The sequence below is a fragment of the Osmerus eperlanus genome, chromosome 1, assembly GCF_963692335.1.
Source record: "Osmerus eperlanus chromosome 1, fOsmEpe2.1, whole genome shotgun sequence".
Taxonomy (NCBI): domain Eukaryota; kingdom Metazoa; phylum Chordata; class Actinopteri; order Osmeriformes; family Osmeridae; genus Osmerus; species Osmerus eperlanus.
In genome coordinates, this window is record NC_085018.1 from 13,639,060 (window position 1) to 13,653,450 (window position 14,391).

General features: G+C 52.3%; 1 protein-coding gene across 1 annotated transcript in view; it reads right to left on the bottom strand.

Annotated features, from left to right (window-relative positions):
- megf6b (multiple EGF-like-domains 6b) overlaps positions 1–14,391 on the bottom strand; it is a 56,895-nt gene that overhangs the window by 7,547 nt on the left and 34,957 nt on the right. The window contains exons 6-28 of the mRNA XM_062461605.1: positions 13,770–13,892; positions 11,263–11,388; positions 10,113–10,235; positions 9,499–9,621; positions 9,172–9,309; positions 8,908–9,030; positions 8,605–8,727; positions 8,226–8,396; positions 7,217–7,348; positions 6,854–6,982; positions 6,251–6,379; positions 5,865–5,999; positions 5,554–5,688; positions 5,273–5,398; positions 4,999–5,130; positions 3,649–3,777; positions 3,192–3,323; positions 2,829–2,957; positions 2,364–2,492; positions 2,027–2,155; positions 1,775–1,903; positions 588–716; positions 144–272 (exon numbers count right to left, since the gene is read on the bottom strand). Of these exons, the coding sequence (XP_062317589.1) occupies positions 144–272; positions 588–716; positions 1,775–1,903; positions 2,027–2,155; positions 2,364–2,492; positions 2,829–2,957; positions 3,192–3,323; positions 3,649–3,777; positions 4,999–5,130; positions 5,273–5,398; positions 5,554–5,688; positions 5,865–5,999; positions 6,251–6,379; positions 6,854–6,982; positions 7,217–7,348; positions 8,226–8,396; positions 8,605–8,727; positions 8,908–9,030; positions 9,172–9,309; positions 9,499–9,621; positions 10,113–10,235; positions 11,263–11,388; positions 13,770–13,892 (3,003 nt within the window). The remainder of the gene's footprint in view (positions 1–143; positions 273–587; positions 717–1,774; positions 1,904–2,026; positions 2,156–2,363; positions 2,493–2,828; positions 2,958–3,191; positions 3,324–3,648; positions 3,778–4,998; positions 5,131–5,272; positions 5,399–5,553; positions 5,689–5,864; positions 6,000–6,250; positions 6,380–6,853; positions 6,983–7,216; positions 7,349–8,225; positions 8,397–8,604; positions 8,728–8,907; positions 9,031–9,171; positions 9,310–9,498; positions 9,622–10,112; positions 10,236–11,262; positions 11,389–13,769; positions 13,893–14,391) is intronic.

Sequence of the window (14,391 nt, forward strand, 5' to 3'; positions counted from 1 at the left end):
ACACAGAGGTCTGTCTGAGAACACCGGTGACTTGCATGGATGAATGAGTGCAGGGTCCATGGGAGCAGAGCAGAGTAGATGCACACAGTACAGTACAGTAGCCTAGATCTGAGCTCAGTAGAGTCCAGTACAGTGACAGCTACCTCTGTCACAGCGGGGTCCCCTCCATCCAGGAGAGCAGTGGCAGTCTCCAGTGACGTGGTGACAGGAGTCCCCATGGTTACACTGACACCTCTCCTCACAGCCGGCTCCAAACAGGCCCAGGCCACACACTGTGGGGGAGGGGGGAGAGAAGGAGACTGAGAGAGACTGGGGGAGACCGAGACTAGGGGAGACATTTACATTTGACATTTAGTCATTTAGAAGACGCTCTTATCCAGTACAGGGACATTCCCCCTGAGGCAAGTAGGGTGAAGTGCCTTGCCCAAGGACACAACGTCATTTGACACGGCCGTCATTTGAGACTGGGAGAGACAGAGACTAGGGGAGGCAGGGGGACACTGGGGGAGAGACTGGGGGAGACGGGGACTAGGGGAGGCTGGGGGAGACAGGGAGAGATAAACAAAGACACCCCTACCCAGTCTTACCTTTCTCACAGTGCTCTCCAGTCCAGCCAGGACCACATTTGCACTGGCCTGTCTGTCTGTCACACAGGCCTCCATTCTCACACACACACTGCTGCTGGCAGTCCTCCCCGAACCGACCCGGAACACACTCTGGAACACACACACGTAATCTATTTATCCAAGGTTTATTCATGCGGGGGCCACAGTAGGTCCAAACACATTGACACAGTGAGCCTCCTCTCATGTCTCTCTGTCCAATGTGGCAGCGAGACAGAGAGACCACACGTCAGCACAGAGGAACCACATCCTCATCGACATGGAAACACTCAGCCCTGGATGAGATTCCTGCTGAGGGGAGCTGAGGCTCATCCAGAAGCTGTGGTTTGACCCTTGTGCCACACATACAGTACAACTGACGAACTGGATGGGTGGCAGGCTGGGGCTGACAGGCTGGCCGGCTTCCTACTGGAGCCAGCGGTCTGGCTGACTGGATGGCTGCCTAGCTGGCTGGCTGGCACTCAGAGGTGATGATGTAGCTACTAAGTGGAGAAACTAACAGCCCCAGCAGCAGGATTAGAGGTTTCCTATTGCATGAGACTTGGAGTGGAGAGGGGGTCTGTGTGGAGCTGCAGTGTGGTGATGTGTATATAGTATGTGTGTTGGACAAGCCCTGAGGGAGACAGGGAAGAAGGGAGAGTGAAATGTGGGGTGAGAAGGGAGGGAGAAAGGCAGGAAGGAGAGAGTGAGGGAAGAGGACAGCTCCTGTGAGGTATGGAGTGAGCTGGAGCCAGGCAGACAGGAGACTCTGAAGCAGGTAGCCTCCCACCACCTTCACACACACACACACACACACACACACAAACTGCTTGAAAACGGCAGTCCAAATCCAGAAAAAACATAGGACTGGCCAATGACGAGGTAATAATTGATTTCCAGTCTTCAGTAACAAACCCACAGGCCACTGTTGTACATGGTCTCTGTTCTGTAGTCCTAGGAGAAGTTGTTAGTGAGTTATTCTGCCTGTCCACACTACTGAACTCCTGACAGGATATCATGCTCTTTTACCACTAGCATCTGTGGTAGCTAAGCTACCAATTTAACCTTAACCTTCCTTTAGACAATCCCAGAGGGTCTGTTTGTGTGAACTTTTCTAGGAAAGGGAGATTCTGCTACATGGCACCATGTGGTTACTTAACCCAGAGACTCACCCAGCTCACAGGCAGTGCCCATCCAGCCCTTGGCACAGGTGCACAGCCCGTTGGTTCTGTTACACGTGGCTCCGTTCTGGCACAGGCAACGCTGGCGACAGTCCGCCCCGTGGAAGCCCGCCGGGCACTCTGGGAAAATGAGTTGTCTTGTTCACAGGTTTGTACACACAGAAACATGTTCACACAAACGCACACTCTCTCTCACACACACACACACATCTAATAAACACTCACACATACACACACTCTCACCCTGTGTGCAGTTGGGCCCTGTCCAGCCTGGCGTACAAACACACTGCCCACTCGCTGGGTGACAACTGCCGTTGTTACGGCAACCACAGGTTTGATTACATCCGTCTCCGTAGAAACCAGCCGGACAAGCTGACAGAAGGACACATGGACCAGATGGCACAGTCATGTACCTGTACATTACGAATGTAAACTGCAAACTACTTTACATCTGTAAACTGTAAATATCTCATATGTAATATGAATGTAAACATTATGTAAATGTAAACATCACAAATGTAGCTCTAAACATAACATGTGTAACTGTGTGTGTTGAGGTGTGTGATGATGTCAGACTAACTCAGGTTGCAGTGCGGGCCCGCCCACCCGGCGCGACACACACACACTCCGCTGACGTGGTTGCAGCTCCCTCCGTTCAAACACACACACTTCTCTTGGCAGTCCAGACCATAGAATCCCTGTGGACAGGCTGCAACACACACAGGAGAACACACACGTAAACACACACGACCTGCACAGGAGATTCACCTCCGAAAAAGGATTGCCCTTCACTAAGTCCCCTTTGAGGATGCAAGGAATCAAAGAAGGAAGGAAAGGAAGTTCAACTCAAGACTGGTTACCATTTTCAAGCATGGTAATATTTGTAGTTAGTGGCGTTATAAGGAGAGATTCCTGTAGCCTGGCTTCCTGTCTCTATTAGCTCAGAGAGAGTTTATTGTAGGTCTGAAGGAGTTCAAAAGGTGAACGGCGAAAAGTCAAAGGCTAAAGGAAAGTCAAATGAGGTCAGAAGAATTCTTCTTCTTACGTTTCTCACAGAAGGTTCCGGTCCAGCCCACCTGGCAGGTGCAAGCCCCGCTCACGTGATCACATGACCCTTGGTTGTCACACTGGCAACGGTGTCGACAGGCCAGACCAAACGTCCCTGCCAGGCATTCTGCGGGGGAAGAGTGTGACATTACCCACAACCACACATCTAATGTGATATACTGTACATGCAAGTCGAGATGTCGAAACACAAATGCTAGTCAAATTAAGGGATTCACAGACAAACAAATGAATTACCCAGAGCACACATACACACACACTCACACACATACGCAAACACACACACACACATTCCGTACACACACACACGCATACCGTACACACACACACACACCCTACTTACTCTGATGGCAGCGTGTTCCGGTGTACCCGGCCTCACAGTTGCACTGTCCCGTTATGACATCACAGCTCCCGTCTCCGTTCCTGCAGTCACATGACTCGCCGCAGTCCTCCCCCCAGTGGCCCGCATCACATGCTGCCATGGAAACCCCCCAAACAGGAGAAAGACATGCTGACTACCACACTCCAACTCAGAAAGTTCATTTCCAGCTAGTTTCGGAAATGAATGTAATCCTTCCTCATAGTGTGTTCTTCCATCTCATCTCCTCGACGCTGCTCAGGGCAGACATCTAAGAACCAACCTTCATTGGAGTTACAATCTGAGACTAATATTTGCCGTTCATCCAAGTATTGCTGAATGCACATGTCGATATAACACTAAATCGATCTAAATGTAGATATACCAACAATAAGAGTCTATGGTTTTTGTCTGTCTGTGTGTCTGGTTCTTCCAGCTCTACCTTTCCTGCAGCTGTGCCCGGTCCAGCCAGGGGCGCAGGTACAGCGCCCAGTCACAGGGTGGCAGCGGGCGTTGTTTTCACACACACACTTCAGCTGGCAGCCCGCGCCGAAACGTCCCGTCGGGCAAGCTGGAGAGGACACACACACGTGCAGGGCATAAATACACACATGAAGACACACACACACACAGAAGCACACATGCTCTTTGAAATAATACCATGTATAGTATATCGTTTCATTTTAATATGATGTCATGCTAAAATACATATAGGTCACACATAGAGGGAACATTGTTCTGTTGGGCAAGCTGAAACTCATACACTCACACATGCACACACACACACATCCACATACAAATAATGTTTTATAAAGCATACATGCTGAGATGGCTCCACTCCAACCCAGACCAACCTGATGTGAACAGCCTGTCACTAACACACCACACGCTGAGACATTCAGCACAGTTAGTTCCCGTGACACAAGCTCAAGTGATATGCCACTTCTTCCTATGAGAGACAGTTGTTTTCTAAACTGAAATAACATTTACTCTTAACTATGAAAGTGTGTGTGAATAGGACAGTGTGTGAGGGGCCTGGGGGGCTGGGTGGTGAGGGGCCTGGGGGGCTGGGTGGTGAGGGGCCTGGGGGGCTGGGTGGTGAGGGGCCTGGGGGGCTGGGTGGTGAGGGGCCTGGGGGGCTGGGTGGTGAGGGGCCTGGGGGGCTGGGTGGTGAGGGGCCTGGGGGGCTGGGTGGTGAGGGGCCTGGGGGGCTGGGTGGTGAGGGGCCTGGGGGGCTGGGTGGTGAGGGGCCTGGGGGGCTGGGTGGTGAGGGGCCTGGGGGGCTGGGTGGTGAGGGGCCTGGGGGGCTGGGTGGTGAGGTGCATTGGGGGCTGGGTGGTGAGGTGGAGCTAGCCGGCCAGGCGCCTTAACAACCCTCAACCAAAAACAAAGAGCTGTTTGTCCATCCTTAACACCTCCCTCCATCTGTCTGTCTATATCTCTGGATACTGACTGCACACTACTGCATGGGATGTCACAATAGTCATGACAAACTCCTGGATCAAAGGCTTGTGATGTCACAATAGTCATGAATCAAAGACATGTGATGTCACAATAGTCATGACAAACTCTGTATCAAAGACGTGTGATGTCACAATGGTCATGACAAACTCCTGCATTACAGGCGTGTGATGTCACAATAGTCATGACATGTCATGTCAATCAATCAAACGTTATTTATACAAGCAATATCACAGAGGGCTTTGTATAATATCCCAATATTATGCCCATAGAACTGCATGTTATGACCCTGATCATCCCAGTGGTGCCATGATCAGTGGAATGTACTGACCATTCTGGCACCGCTTGCCCATGTAGCCGGGAGGACACAGGCAGGTCCCGTTGTGTTTGTCACACTCTCCTCCGTTCTCACACAGGGGACAGACCTCCCTGCAGTCTGCACCCCACCAGCCCTCCACACACACTGTAACACACACAGAGAGAGAGGGAGATAGTCATCATCATCATCATTGATATCATTATTCTTGTTAATATTCTAATCATTGCTGACATCATCATCATCATCATCACATCATCACAGCACAGTATCACGCTGATGTTCTTACCGTTCTCACAGTGTGTTCCTCTAGTACCAGCAAGGCACTGGCAGTGTCCTGTCACTCTGTCACACGGGGCTCCTGTACATGTACAAGCCTGGACACAGCCCTCTCCAAACCTGCCCTCGGGACAGTCTGAAACACACACACGCAAACACGGACACACACACACACACGCAAACACACAAACAGTTTTGTGAGTCTTCACTCCTTCATCCCCACATGTCCGTCCCTACATTCTTCCATTGCAGTATGTCATCTCCCACCCTGATGTGACCTCGAGGACCTACCTTGGTCACAGTTGTCTCCACGACGACCAGCAGGGCAGTGGCGTTGGCACCTCCCTGTCACGTGATCACAGGAGACTCCAGGAGGGCACGAGCACTTCTTCTCACAGGCTGCTCCGTAGGTGCCGGGGTCACACTCTACACAAGGACCAGAGCCCAGAAGATTCTATGTGAGAAGTGCACAAGCTCACACACTGGTACTGAACATTACTCTGATGCAGTGTGATGGCAGCAGATCTTCAACAGATCCGGTGGACCGGGGGGGTTGTGCGAGGGATGATGTGTGTGGACGGCACAAACACAGGCACACTGACCTTCCTGGCACGTGTTGCCTTGGTAACCCGGCTTGCAGATGCAGGCGCCGTTGCGCCGGTGACATTCCTGAGTGTTCTGCTGGACACACTTGCACTCCTCGGAGCAGCCCGGTCCGAACGCCCATTTAGGACAGGCTGGACCAGGAGGGGGAGGGAGAGAGAGAGAGGGAGAGAGAGAGAGGGAGAGAGAGAGAGGGAGAGAGAGAGAGGGAGAGAGAGAGAGGGAGAGAGAGAGAGGGAGAGAGAGAGAGGGAGGGTGGACATGAGACATGAGAGAAAGGTCCATGTAAATGATCAAAAATAACTGGTACTAAACTAGGAGAAAGGTGAGAGACGACAGGAGAGGAAAGAGGTAAAGGGTGAGGGGTGACATGGGCAGGACTTACGCAGGTGGCAGAAGCGTCCGTAGAGTCCAGGGTCACACAGACAGGCTCCGTAGGTGCGGTGGCAGCGCCCGTTGTTGGCACAGTTACACTTCTTATTACACTGCTTCCCATACAGGCCCTTAGGACATCCTGCAACACCACACACACACACACACACACCCTTTAGACATCCTATAACACCACACACTGGCACAGATCTCAGACACACTCGCTCACCATACACACTCACGTTTGACATTTTATTCATCTAGCAAACACTTTTATCCAAAGCGCCACTCAAATAATACAGATAATCAAGGACCAGAATTGCTTGATTTGAATGGTAATTTAGTGGTTACTGCCAAGGAATGGCCTATATTTTCACCAGACACAGTGCAACAACATCCCACTTCAAACACAACCCACACTAGCACTGAGATCTCACCACAAACAGAAATGCAACAAGCTGTGCTGCACACCCAGCTATGTTGAATGACTGGCTGTTATTCAGTCCTTCAGTGGACTAAATGCATATTGTAGGCCAAAGACATGAAAAAACAATAGATTTGAAGTATTTGAAAGTATTTGAAAGTGTATTTGTCCCGGGCAGAGAGAGTGACTCACCGTCCTGGCAGAGGTCTCCGCTGACCCCAGGCGGGCAGCGGCAGCTCCCCGTAACGGGGTCACAGGTGGCCCCGTTCTTACACTTGCAGTGGAAGGAGCAGTTCTTACCGAAGAATCCCTCTGAACAAGCTGCACACAAACACACACACACGAGGGCTGGGGATGCTTGGAGAGAGAGCATGTGCGTGTGTGTGTGGGTGCGCGTGTCGGTGTGCGTGAATGTGTGTGTAAGTGTGTGTAAGTGTGTGCGTATGCGTGTGCATACGTGTGTGTGTGTGTGTACCGAATTGTGTGTACGCGTGTGTGTATAAGCGGGTGTTTGTGAGTGTGTGTATGTGTACAGAGGCGTGTGTGTGTTCTCACTCTGGTTGCAGATGAGCCCGCTCCAGCCGTCGGGGCAGACACAGCCGTCCCTCTGCGGGCCACAGCGCCCCCCGTTGGTGCAGTCCTGACACGACACACTGCAGTCATGGCCAAACGTGTCGTTCAAGCACACTGCACACATCACAAGGAGATTAGTAACAATGACTATTCTATGTATTCACATCTGCAAACAGGATCTAATTGTATCGTTCAGTGTCTTGGCTGTCACGGTATTTGTGTAATAGTGTAATAGAGAACAGATACAGATGGTCGAGGTTTCAGCTTTGTCAACCTCGCTTGGCTGGAGAGGGAGACAGCTCAAGAGAGGGAGACAGCTCAAGAGAGGGAGACAGCTCAAGAGAGGGAGACAGCTCAAGAGAGGGAGACAGCTCAAGAGAGGGAGACAGCTCAAGAGAGGGTGCGACAGCTCAAGAGAGGGAGACAGCACTCGATAGTGAAACAGATGGAGTGAATGAGACAGTTGTAGAGAGTGAGGTAGTTCCAGAGTTATAGAGTGAGACAGTTGAGGAGAGGGAGACAGTTAAGGAGTGAGACAGCAGTAGCGGTGGAGACAGCAGCAGGGAGGATGCAGAGGTATGTATGGCGTCTGTTAGTGATTACGCAGCCAGGAAGCCGGGCCTGAGCTTAGCCAGGCCGCTAGCAGAGACTCCCCGGGTGTGCTGGTGTTGAGGCCTAATAAAGCTGGAGCCATCAGGGCATCACTAACCAGCCTGGCTGGCTCTCAGCCACGGTCCCCTGCATGCAGGGCCCACCACCGCACTGTACTACAAAGAGGGAGGGGGAGGACCAAGTGGATGTGGAGGAGGAGGAAGGGGAGGAGAAGGTGGAGGCGGGGGAGTACGGGGAAGAGGTAGAGGAGGTGGAGAAGGAGGGGGAGGGGGTGGAAGAGGACCAAAGCGGTTGTCGCATGTGACGCATAGTAGTGCATGCTTGTGTGTGTGTAGGTGCGTGACGGGTTCCAAAGCGCGCGTGTGGTAGAAGCACTAACCAAACTTCTCCTGCAGCGTGCTCTCGGCCAGCAGCTCTCCCTCGTCGTCCTCGTAGTCGTCGTAGCGCTCCAGGGCCTGGCTGTGCTCCTGCAGCAGGGTGAGCTGGGGCCTGGGCAGGGGCAGCTCTATAGCGCCCCCGCTGGACAGGGCCTCCACTGTGTCCTCCAGAGCTGGGGAGGGGGGAGGGAGGGTAGGAGGTAGTAATACAAGGACAAAGAGGGAAACAAATATCGCCCATATCTAAATAGGCCCATATCTCAAAAACCCGACAACTCTAGATGGATGAATTGCAGTACATTTGGGGTGAATTGCCCCTTTCAGCTATTATTCTAGGGATGTTGCATCATTTCGTCTGATTGGCTGATTGTGAGAACTCACGGATGCAGGAGCTCCGGTCCTCGTCCAATCGGAAGCCCCGACGACAGAAGCACTGGAAGGATCCAGCGCTGTTCTGACACGTGTGATCACACCCTCCATTAGCCGCCAGACACTCATCTACATCTGCGCACACACACACACACACAAACACACACACGCACACAAACATGCCCATACACACACACCCACGCACCCACACACACTATATTATGGATCCATAGTCTTTGGCAAACATGTCAGATCACCTGGACACAAGCCAGGTTAAACTCATGTAACTGGTTGTTGACTGAGGTTGGATCGTACCGTCACAGCTGCAGCCGTCTGAGTTGAGGCGGTAGCCCGCGGCACAGTAGCACTCATACCCCCCCGGGTAGTTGGTACAGTCCTGCTCACAGCACGAAGAGCCCTCCCCGCACTCATCCAGGTCTGACAAACAAAGCAGATATACACACTCACACAACGCACACACACACAGTTTTCAGAGTCAGTCTCATACACACAACACTTTAAGACAGTTTTCAGTACCAGTCCTTGAGTCTCCCAGCTGGTGAAGCTACTGGGTCTTACCCACGCAGGTCTTGAGGTCGTCGTGGAGCTGGTAACCATGGTTACAGGAGCAGGCGGGGCCGCTGGTGGAGTGCTGGCAGTGGTGAGAGCAGCCCCCGTTGTTGGTCTCACAGCTGTTCACGATCTCCATCTCAATCCCTGATACACACACACACACACACGCATGCACACAAGCGTGCACATACATGTACACACACACACGCATATACACACACACATTGACATCAAAAATCACTGTCAATGAAAACTTTTGCTTTGGCCACAAAAAGCCCCAGAGAGTACCAGGTAACTAAAGGGAGAAGAACGTGCAGAAGAGCCGAGCCTCACGGTAGCATTGTCTCCCGTCAGCGCCCAGCTCATAGGCTGTGTTGCACACACAGGCGAAGGAGCCCAGAGTGTTGTGGCAGCCGTGAGCACAGTTAGCCTGCTCCACCTCACACTCGTCTATATCTGTGAGAGGAGACACCCAGACAGACCAGGTCACACACACACACACACACACACGCACCCAGACAGACCAGGTCACACACACACACACACACACCCAGACAGACCAGGTCACACACACGCACACACACACACACACCCAGACAGACCAGGTCACACACACACACACACCACAGTACTGTCACAATAATCAGTTATTAATGAACAGTTATCAGTATAACTGGATCTGTAACTATGACTATCATTGGGACTAACACTATCGCCGTGACTACCACTGTCTATGACTGTGTCTATCACTGTCTATGACTGTGTCTATCACTATGACTACCGCTATGTCAATGACTATGACTACTACTATGTTTATGACTATCACCATGTCTATCTCCAATCATTACTACAGTGGACACACTATGAATCATGACTATGACCATGCCTGTCAGTATAACCAGAGTTAGAAGGGTGACCGGGTGGTCCAGTGCTGCAGATCATCTCACCCTCGCAGGTCTTGCCGTCCTCCGCCAGCTTGTAGCCCACCTTACAGTCACAGTGGGTGTTGCCCCCGTCAACACGACACGCGTGCATGCAGCCTCCATTCCTGTCCAGACACGCGTTCTGCACTGTGACAGAAACACACCCGTCAATCACCATCACACAAGGTCACATCCTGGAGAGACACAGTGTGTAGAGTAGAGTACAGTAGATTACAGTGCCAAAGAGTAGAGTATAGTGGAGAGGAGTAGAATATAGTAGAATACACAGTTATGGAGTGTGGTAGAGTAGAATCAAGGTAGAGTTCAGTAGAGTAGATTAGAATCGTTTAGACTGCAGTAGAGTAGAAAAGAATAAAACAGAGTTGAGTGCCGTGGAGTAATCATTTCTTGATTCACAAGAACCTGAGTTGCGCTTGTCACAGCATGTCAGCTAGGCCTGATGGGAACCTGCAGTATGGCGCAGATTAGAGGATGGAGACCGCAGCCAACAATTACATCGTAAAAAAACTCTAAAAGCCCATCATTATTTAAAAATCATAATCTTCCCACACTCTGAGAGAACTGTCCCACCTTATAACCCCAGAGAAGAGACATAGAGAGAGGGAGAGAGGGAGGGGAGAGAGGGAGGGGAGAGAGAGAGACATTCCATGAATTGTCATAAAATAATGAGGTTTAATGTGGAGAAAAACAGGAAAGAAAATATCATTCAGACCAATTTGTCGCATCTCATCTCTTGACTGGAAGTATGACCTCTCTCCAGACCTCCGATAATAATGTTATGACAGATCCCTCTCAATCGTCACACTTACATTTCTCTGACTGGGCCATTCACAGGTCACCCTGACCTCCATACAAAGGTGTGTAGGAGTATTTGAGATCAGTAGTAGCCTCTGTTTAGACCAGAGGATAGCTGGTGCCCTCAGGGTGGGGGACAGATAGAGGGGGCCCTCAGGGTGGGGACAGATAGAGGGGGCCATCAGGGTGGGGACAGATAGAGGGGGCCATCAGGGTGGGGGACAGACAGAGGGGGCCCTCAGTGTAGGGGACAGACAGAGGGGGCCCTCAGTGTGGGGGACAGACAGAGGGGGTCCTCAGTGTAGGGGACAGACAGAGGGGGTCCTCAGTGTAGGGGACAGACAGAGGGGGTCCTCACATTTGCAGTGCTTGCCATCCTCCTCCAGCAGATAGTTGGGTCTGCAGCGACAACGGAAGTGGGCGGGAGACTGCTGGACGCAATAGTGCTCACACCCCCCATTACTGATGCTGCAGGACTGGACGGCTGCAGATACACACACACACACAAACACACACACACACACTCAATAAAAAAATCCATATATCATGTTAGGGAAACTGTTTCAAACAAAACTCTTTAGAAACGACTCATTTGCAGTTTGGTAAGGAGTTCATTTCCAACCCAGAGTCTGGCCGAGGGATATTCGGAATGTGCGCTTTTTCAGAGACTCCTACCTCAGAACTGACACCAACACAAACACAGTGCTGAGCACCTCGGTGGAGACCTCTGAGCTGGGAGCCATTAAAGAGCTATCAGCCCGCCAGAGCCAACAATCACACAGGATCATCCACCAGCAGGAAGGACAACCCCCCGTCTGACCTATGACCTCCAGCTCCCCTGTCTCTCTCTAGTCTCTCTGCATGCCCCCATCCTGCTCTCTCTAACGCTGAGCCTGCACCACGGACGACAAGCCTGAGGGACAGTCTTGGAAAAGGCCACTGTCCTCATGGTGCGGGGGGGGGGGGGGGGAGCGGAGGGGAGGGGAGGGGGAGTGGAGGATCTAACAGCAGGCGTCGCGTGGTTCCCTGTTTAGACAGAGAGGAGAGTCATCCATCATGCCAGGCCTGTCATTGCTCTCTGTCAACATTATTCATCCACACGCTCCATCCATGATCCATCTGCTCTCTGCTGGAGTCGCCACAGAGAGAGCTGGAGAGAGACAGAGAGCTGGAGAGAGAGCGTGTCAGCTGGAGAGAGAGCTGAAGAAAGACAGAGAGCTGGAGAGAGAGCTGGAGAGAGACAGAGAGCTGGAGAGAGAGTGTCAGCTGGAGAGAGACGGAGAAAGCTGGAGAGAGACAGAGAGCTGGAGAGAGTGTCAGCTGGAGAAAGACAGAGAGCTGGAGAGAGAGCTGGAGAGAGACAGAGACAGAGAGCTGGAGAGAGCTGGAGAGAGACAGAGAGCTGGAGAGAGAGCTGGAGAGAGACAGAGAACTGGAGAGAGAGCTGGAGAGAGATAGAGAGCTGGAAAGAGAGAGTGTCAGCTGGAGAGAGAGCTGGAGAGAGAGAACTGGAGAGAGAGAGTGTCAGCTGGAGAGAGAGCTGGAGAGAGACAGAGAACTGGAGAGAGAGTGTCAGCTGGAGGGAGAGCTGGAGAGAGTTGGAGTTTGAGCTGGACTTGAGAAGAACAGACGAGTGGAATGATGAAGTGACATCCAGAGCCATGTGTTACTCTCTCGCTTTCCTGTGTGGGCTCTGCTGATGCAGTGTGTAGTAACACAGAGGTGGTTCGGTCACCAGGTTATTTGAGAGTCACCTGTCAGCTCCATCCTCTCGTTCTGAACTTTAGCTCAGTAGGTTGGTACATTCTTCTTCCGTGCAGGAACCCCATGTCCCCCATACCACCTCTGTCACGCACACTCATCCAGACTGACGGACAGTCCACATGTGCTTCATGCTTGTTAGAGCGGCCAGTCATCTCAGCTGTCACACAGCCAGCTCTCAGGGACACCCTCCCCTCCTCTCCCCCTCCTCTCCCCTCCTCTCCTCTCCTCTCCTCTCCTCTCCTCTCCCCTTCCCTCCTCTCCCCTCCTCTCCTCTCCTCTCCCCTCCCCTCCCCTCCCCTCCCCTCCCCTCCCCTCCCCTCCCCTCCCCTCCCCTCCCCTCCTCTCCTCTTCTCTTCTCTCCCCTCCCCTCCCCTCCCCTCCCCTCCCCTCCCATCCCCTCCCCTCCCCTCCCCTCCCCTCCCCTCCCCTCTCCCCTCTCCCCTCTCCCCTCTCCCCTCTCCCCTCTCCCCTCTCCCCTCTCCCCTCTCCCTCTCCCCTCTCCCCTCCCTCTCCCCCTCTCCCCTCTCCCCTCTCCCCTCTCCCCTCTCCCCTCCTCCTCTCCTATCCTCTCCCCTCCCCTTCCCTCCTCTCCCCTCCTCTCCTCTCCCCTCCCCTCCCCTCCCCTCCTCTCCTCTCCTCTCCTCTCCCCTCCTCCCCTCCCCTCCCCTCCCCCTCCCATCCCCTCCCCTCCTCTCATCTCCTCTTCTCCCCTCCCGCACAGCACACCTAAAACCAGACCCATGGCCAAGACAAGCAGCATACATGTACATTTCCATACATCATGTCAGAGGAGACACGATGTGTACATTCCTCCGCGTTAGAGCTGATGTGGAGTTTACACCAGAGAGCTATCAGCAGGTTGAATAAGCGTCCGCTCCCTGAGAGGAGAGAAAGGTCATGGAGGAAGGGGATATGTGAACACACAGGAGACCTGGAGCAGAGGAACGTTGTCTCACGCGGCTAAGCTGGAACCACCATGTACAGCTGGACTGTGTATGTGCAGTACGCGTGTGTAGGTGAGTGTGTCTGGGTTTGAATATGTGTTTGTATGTGTGTGTGTTTGTGTGTTTCTCTTCGTGTGTGTGTGTGTGTGTTACTCACCCAGACAGGTGCGTGCGTCCACATGCAGTCGTGATCCTGGGTTGCACTCACAGTGGTAGGAGCCCCTGGTGTTCACACACCTGTGCTGGCAGCCCCCGTTGTGCACCTGGCACTCATCGATATCTACAGGGGTTGGTACACACACACACACACACACACAGAAACATACACACACACGAGCGTCAAAACATAAAGCGACACACAAACGCACAGACACAGAAACACACACACGCAGAGAAAAGAAAGAGGGATAAAAAGCAAGAGATGAGATAAAGATTTTCCACAATGCTCTGTCATCAGGAAAGTCATTATCAGAAAAGTGCTTGTTAGGAACCCAAAGCATCCATGCTGAGGAGTTTGACCCCAGGCTGGAGGACACATTAGCTCCTCAGATCAGAGTATTGACGAGGATGGGAGGATCAAGTCCCAAACCAAACAAATCCACCATGTGGAAACAACTATCCGACATTTAAAACCAAATTAACATTCCTTCTTCCTAGACTCTCCAGGACATGGAATAGGAGCATACGGTATGCGATATAGAACCAAGCTAAACATACACACTACAGTGTTCTGCGCTGCAATCATAAACAAGTAAAAGGTTAGAAGTTCTACCGTGCAC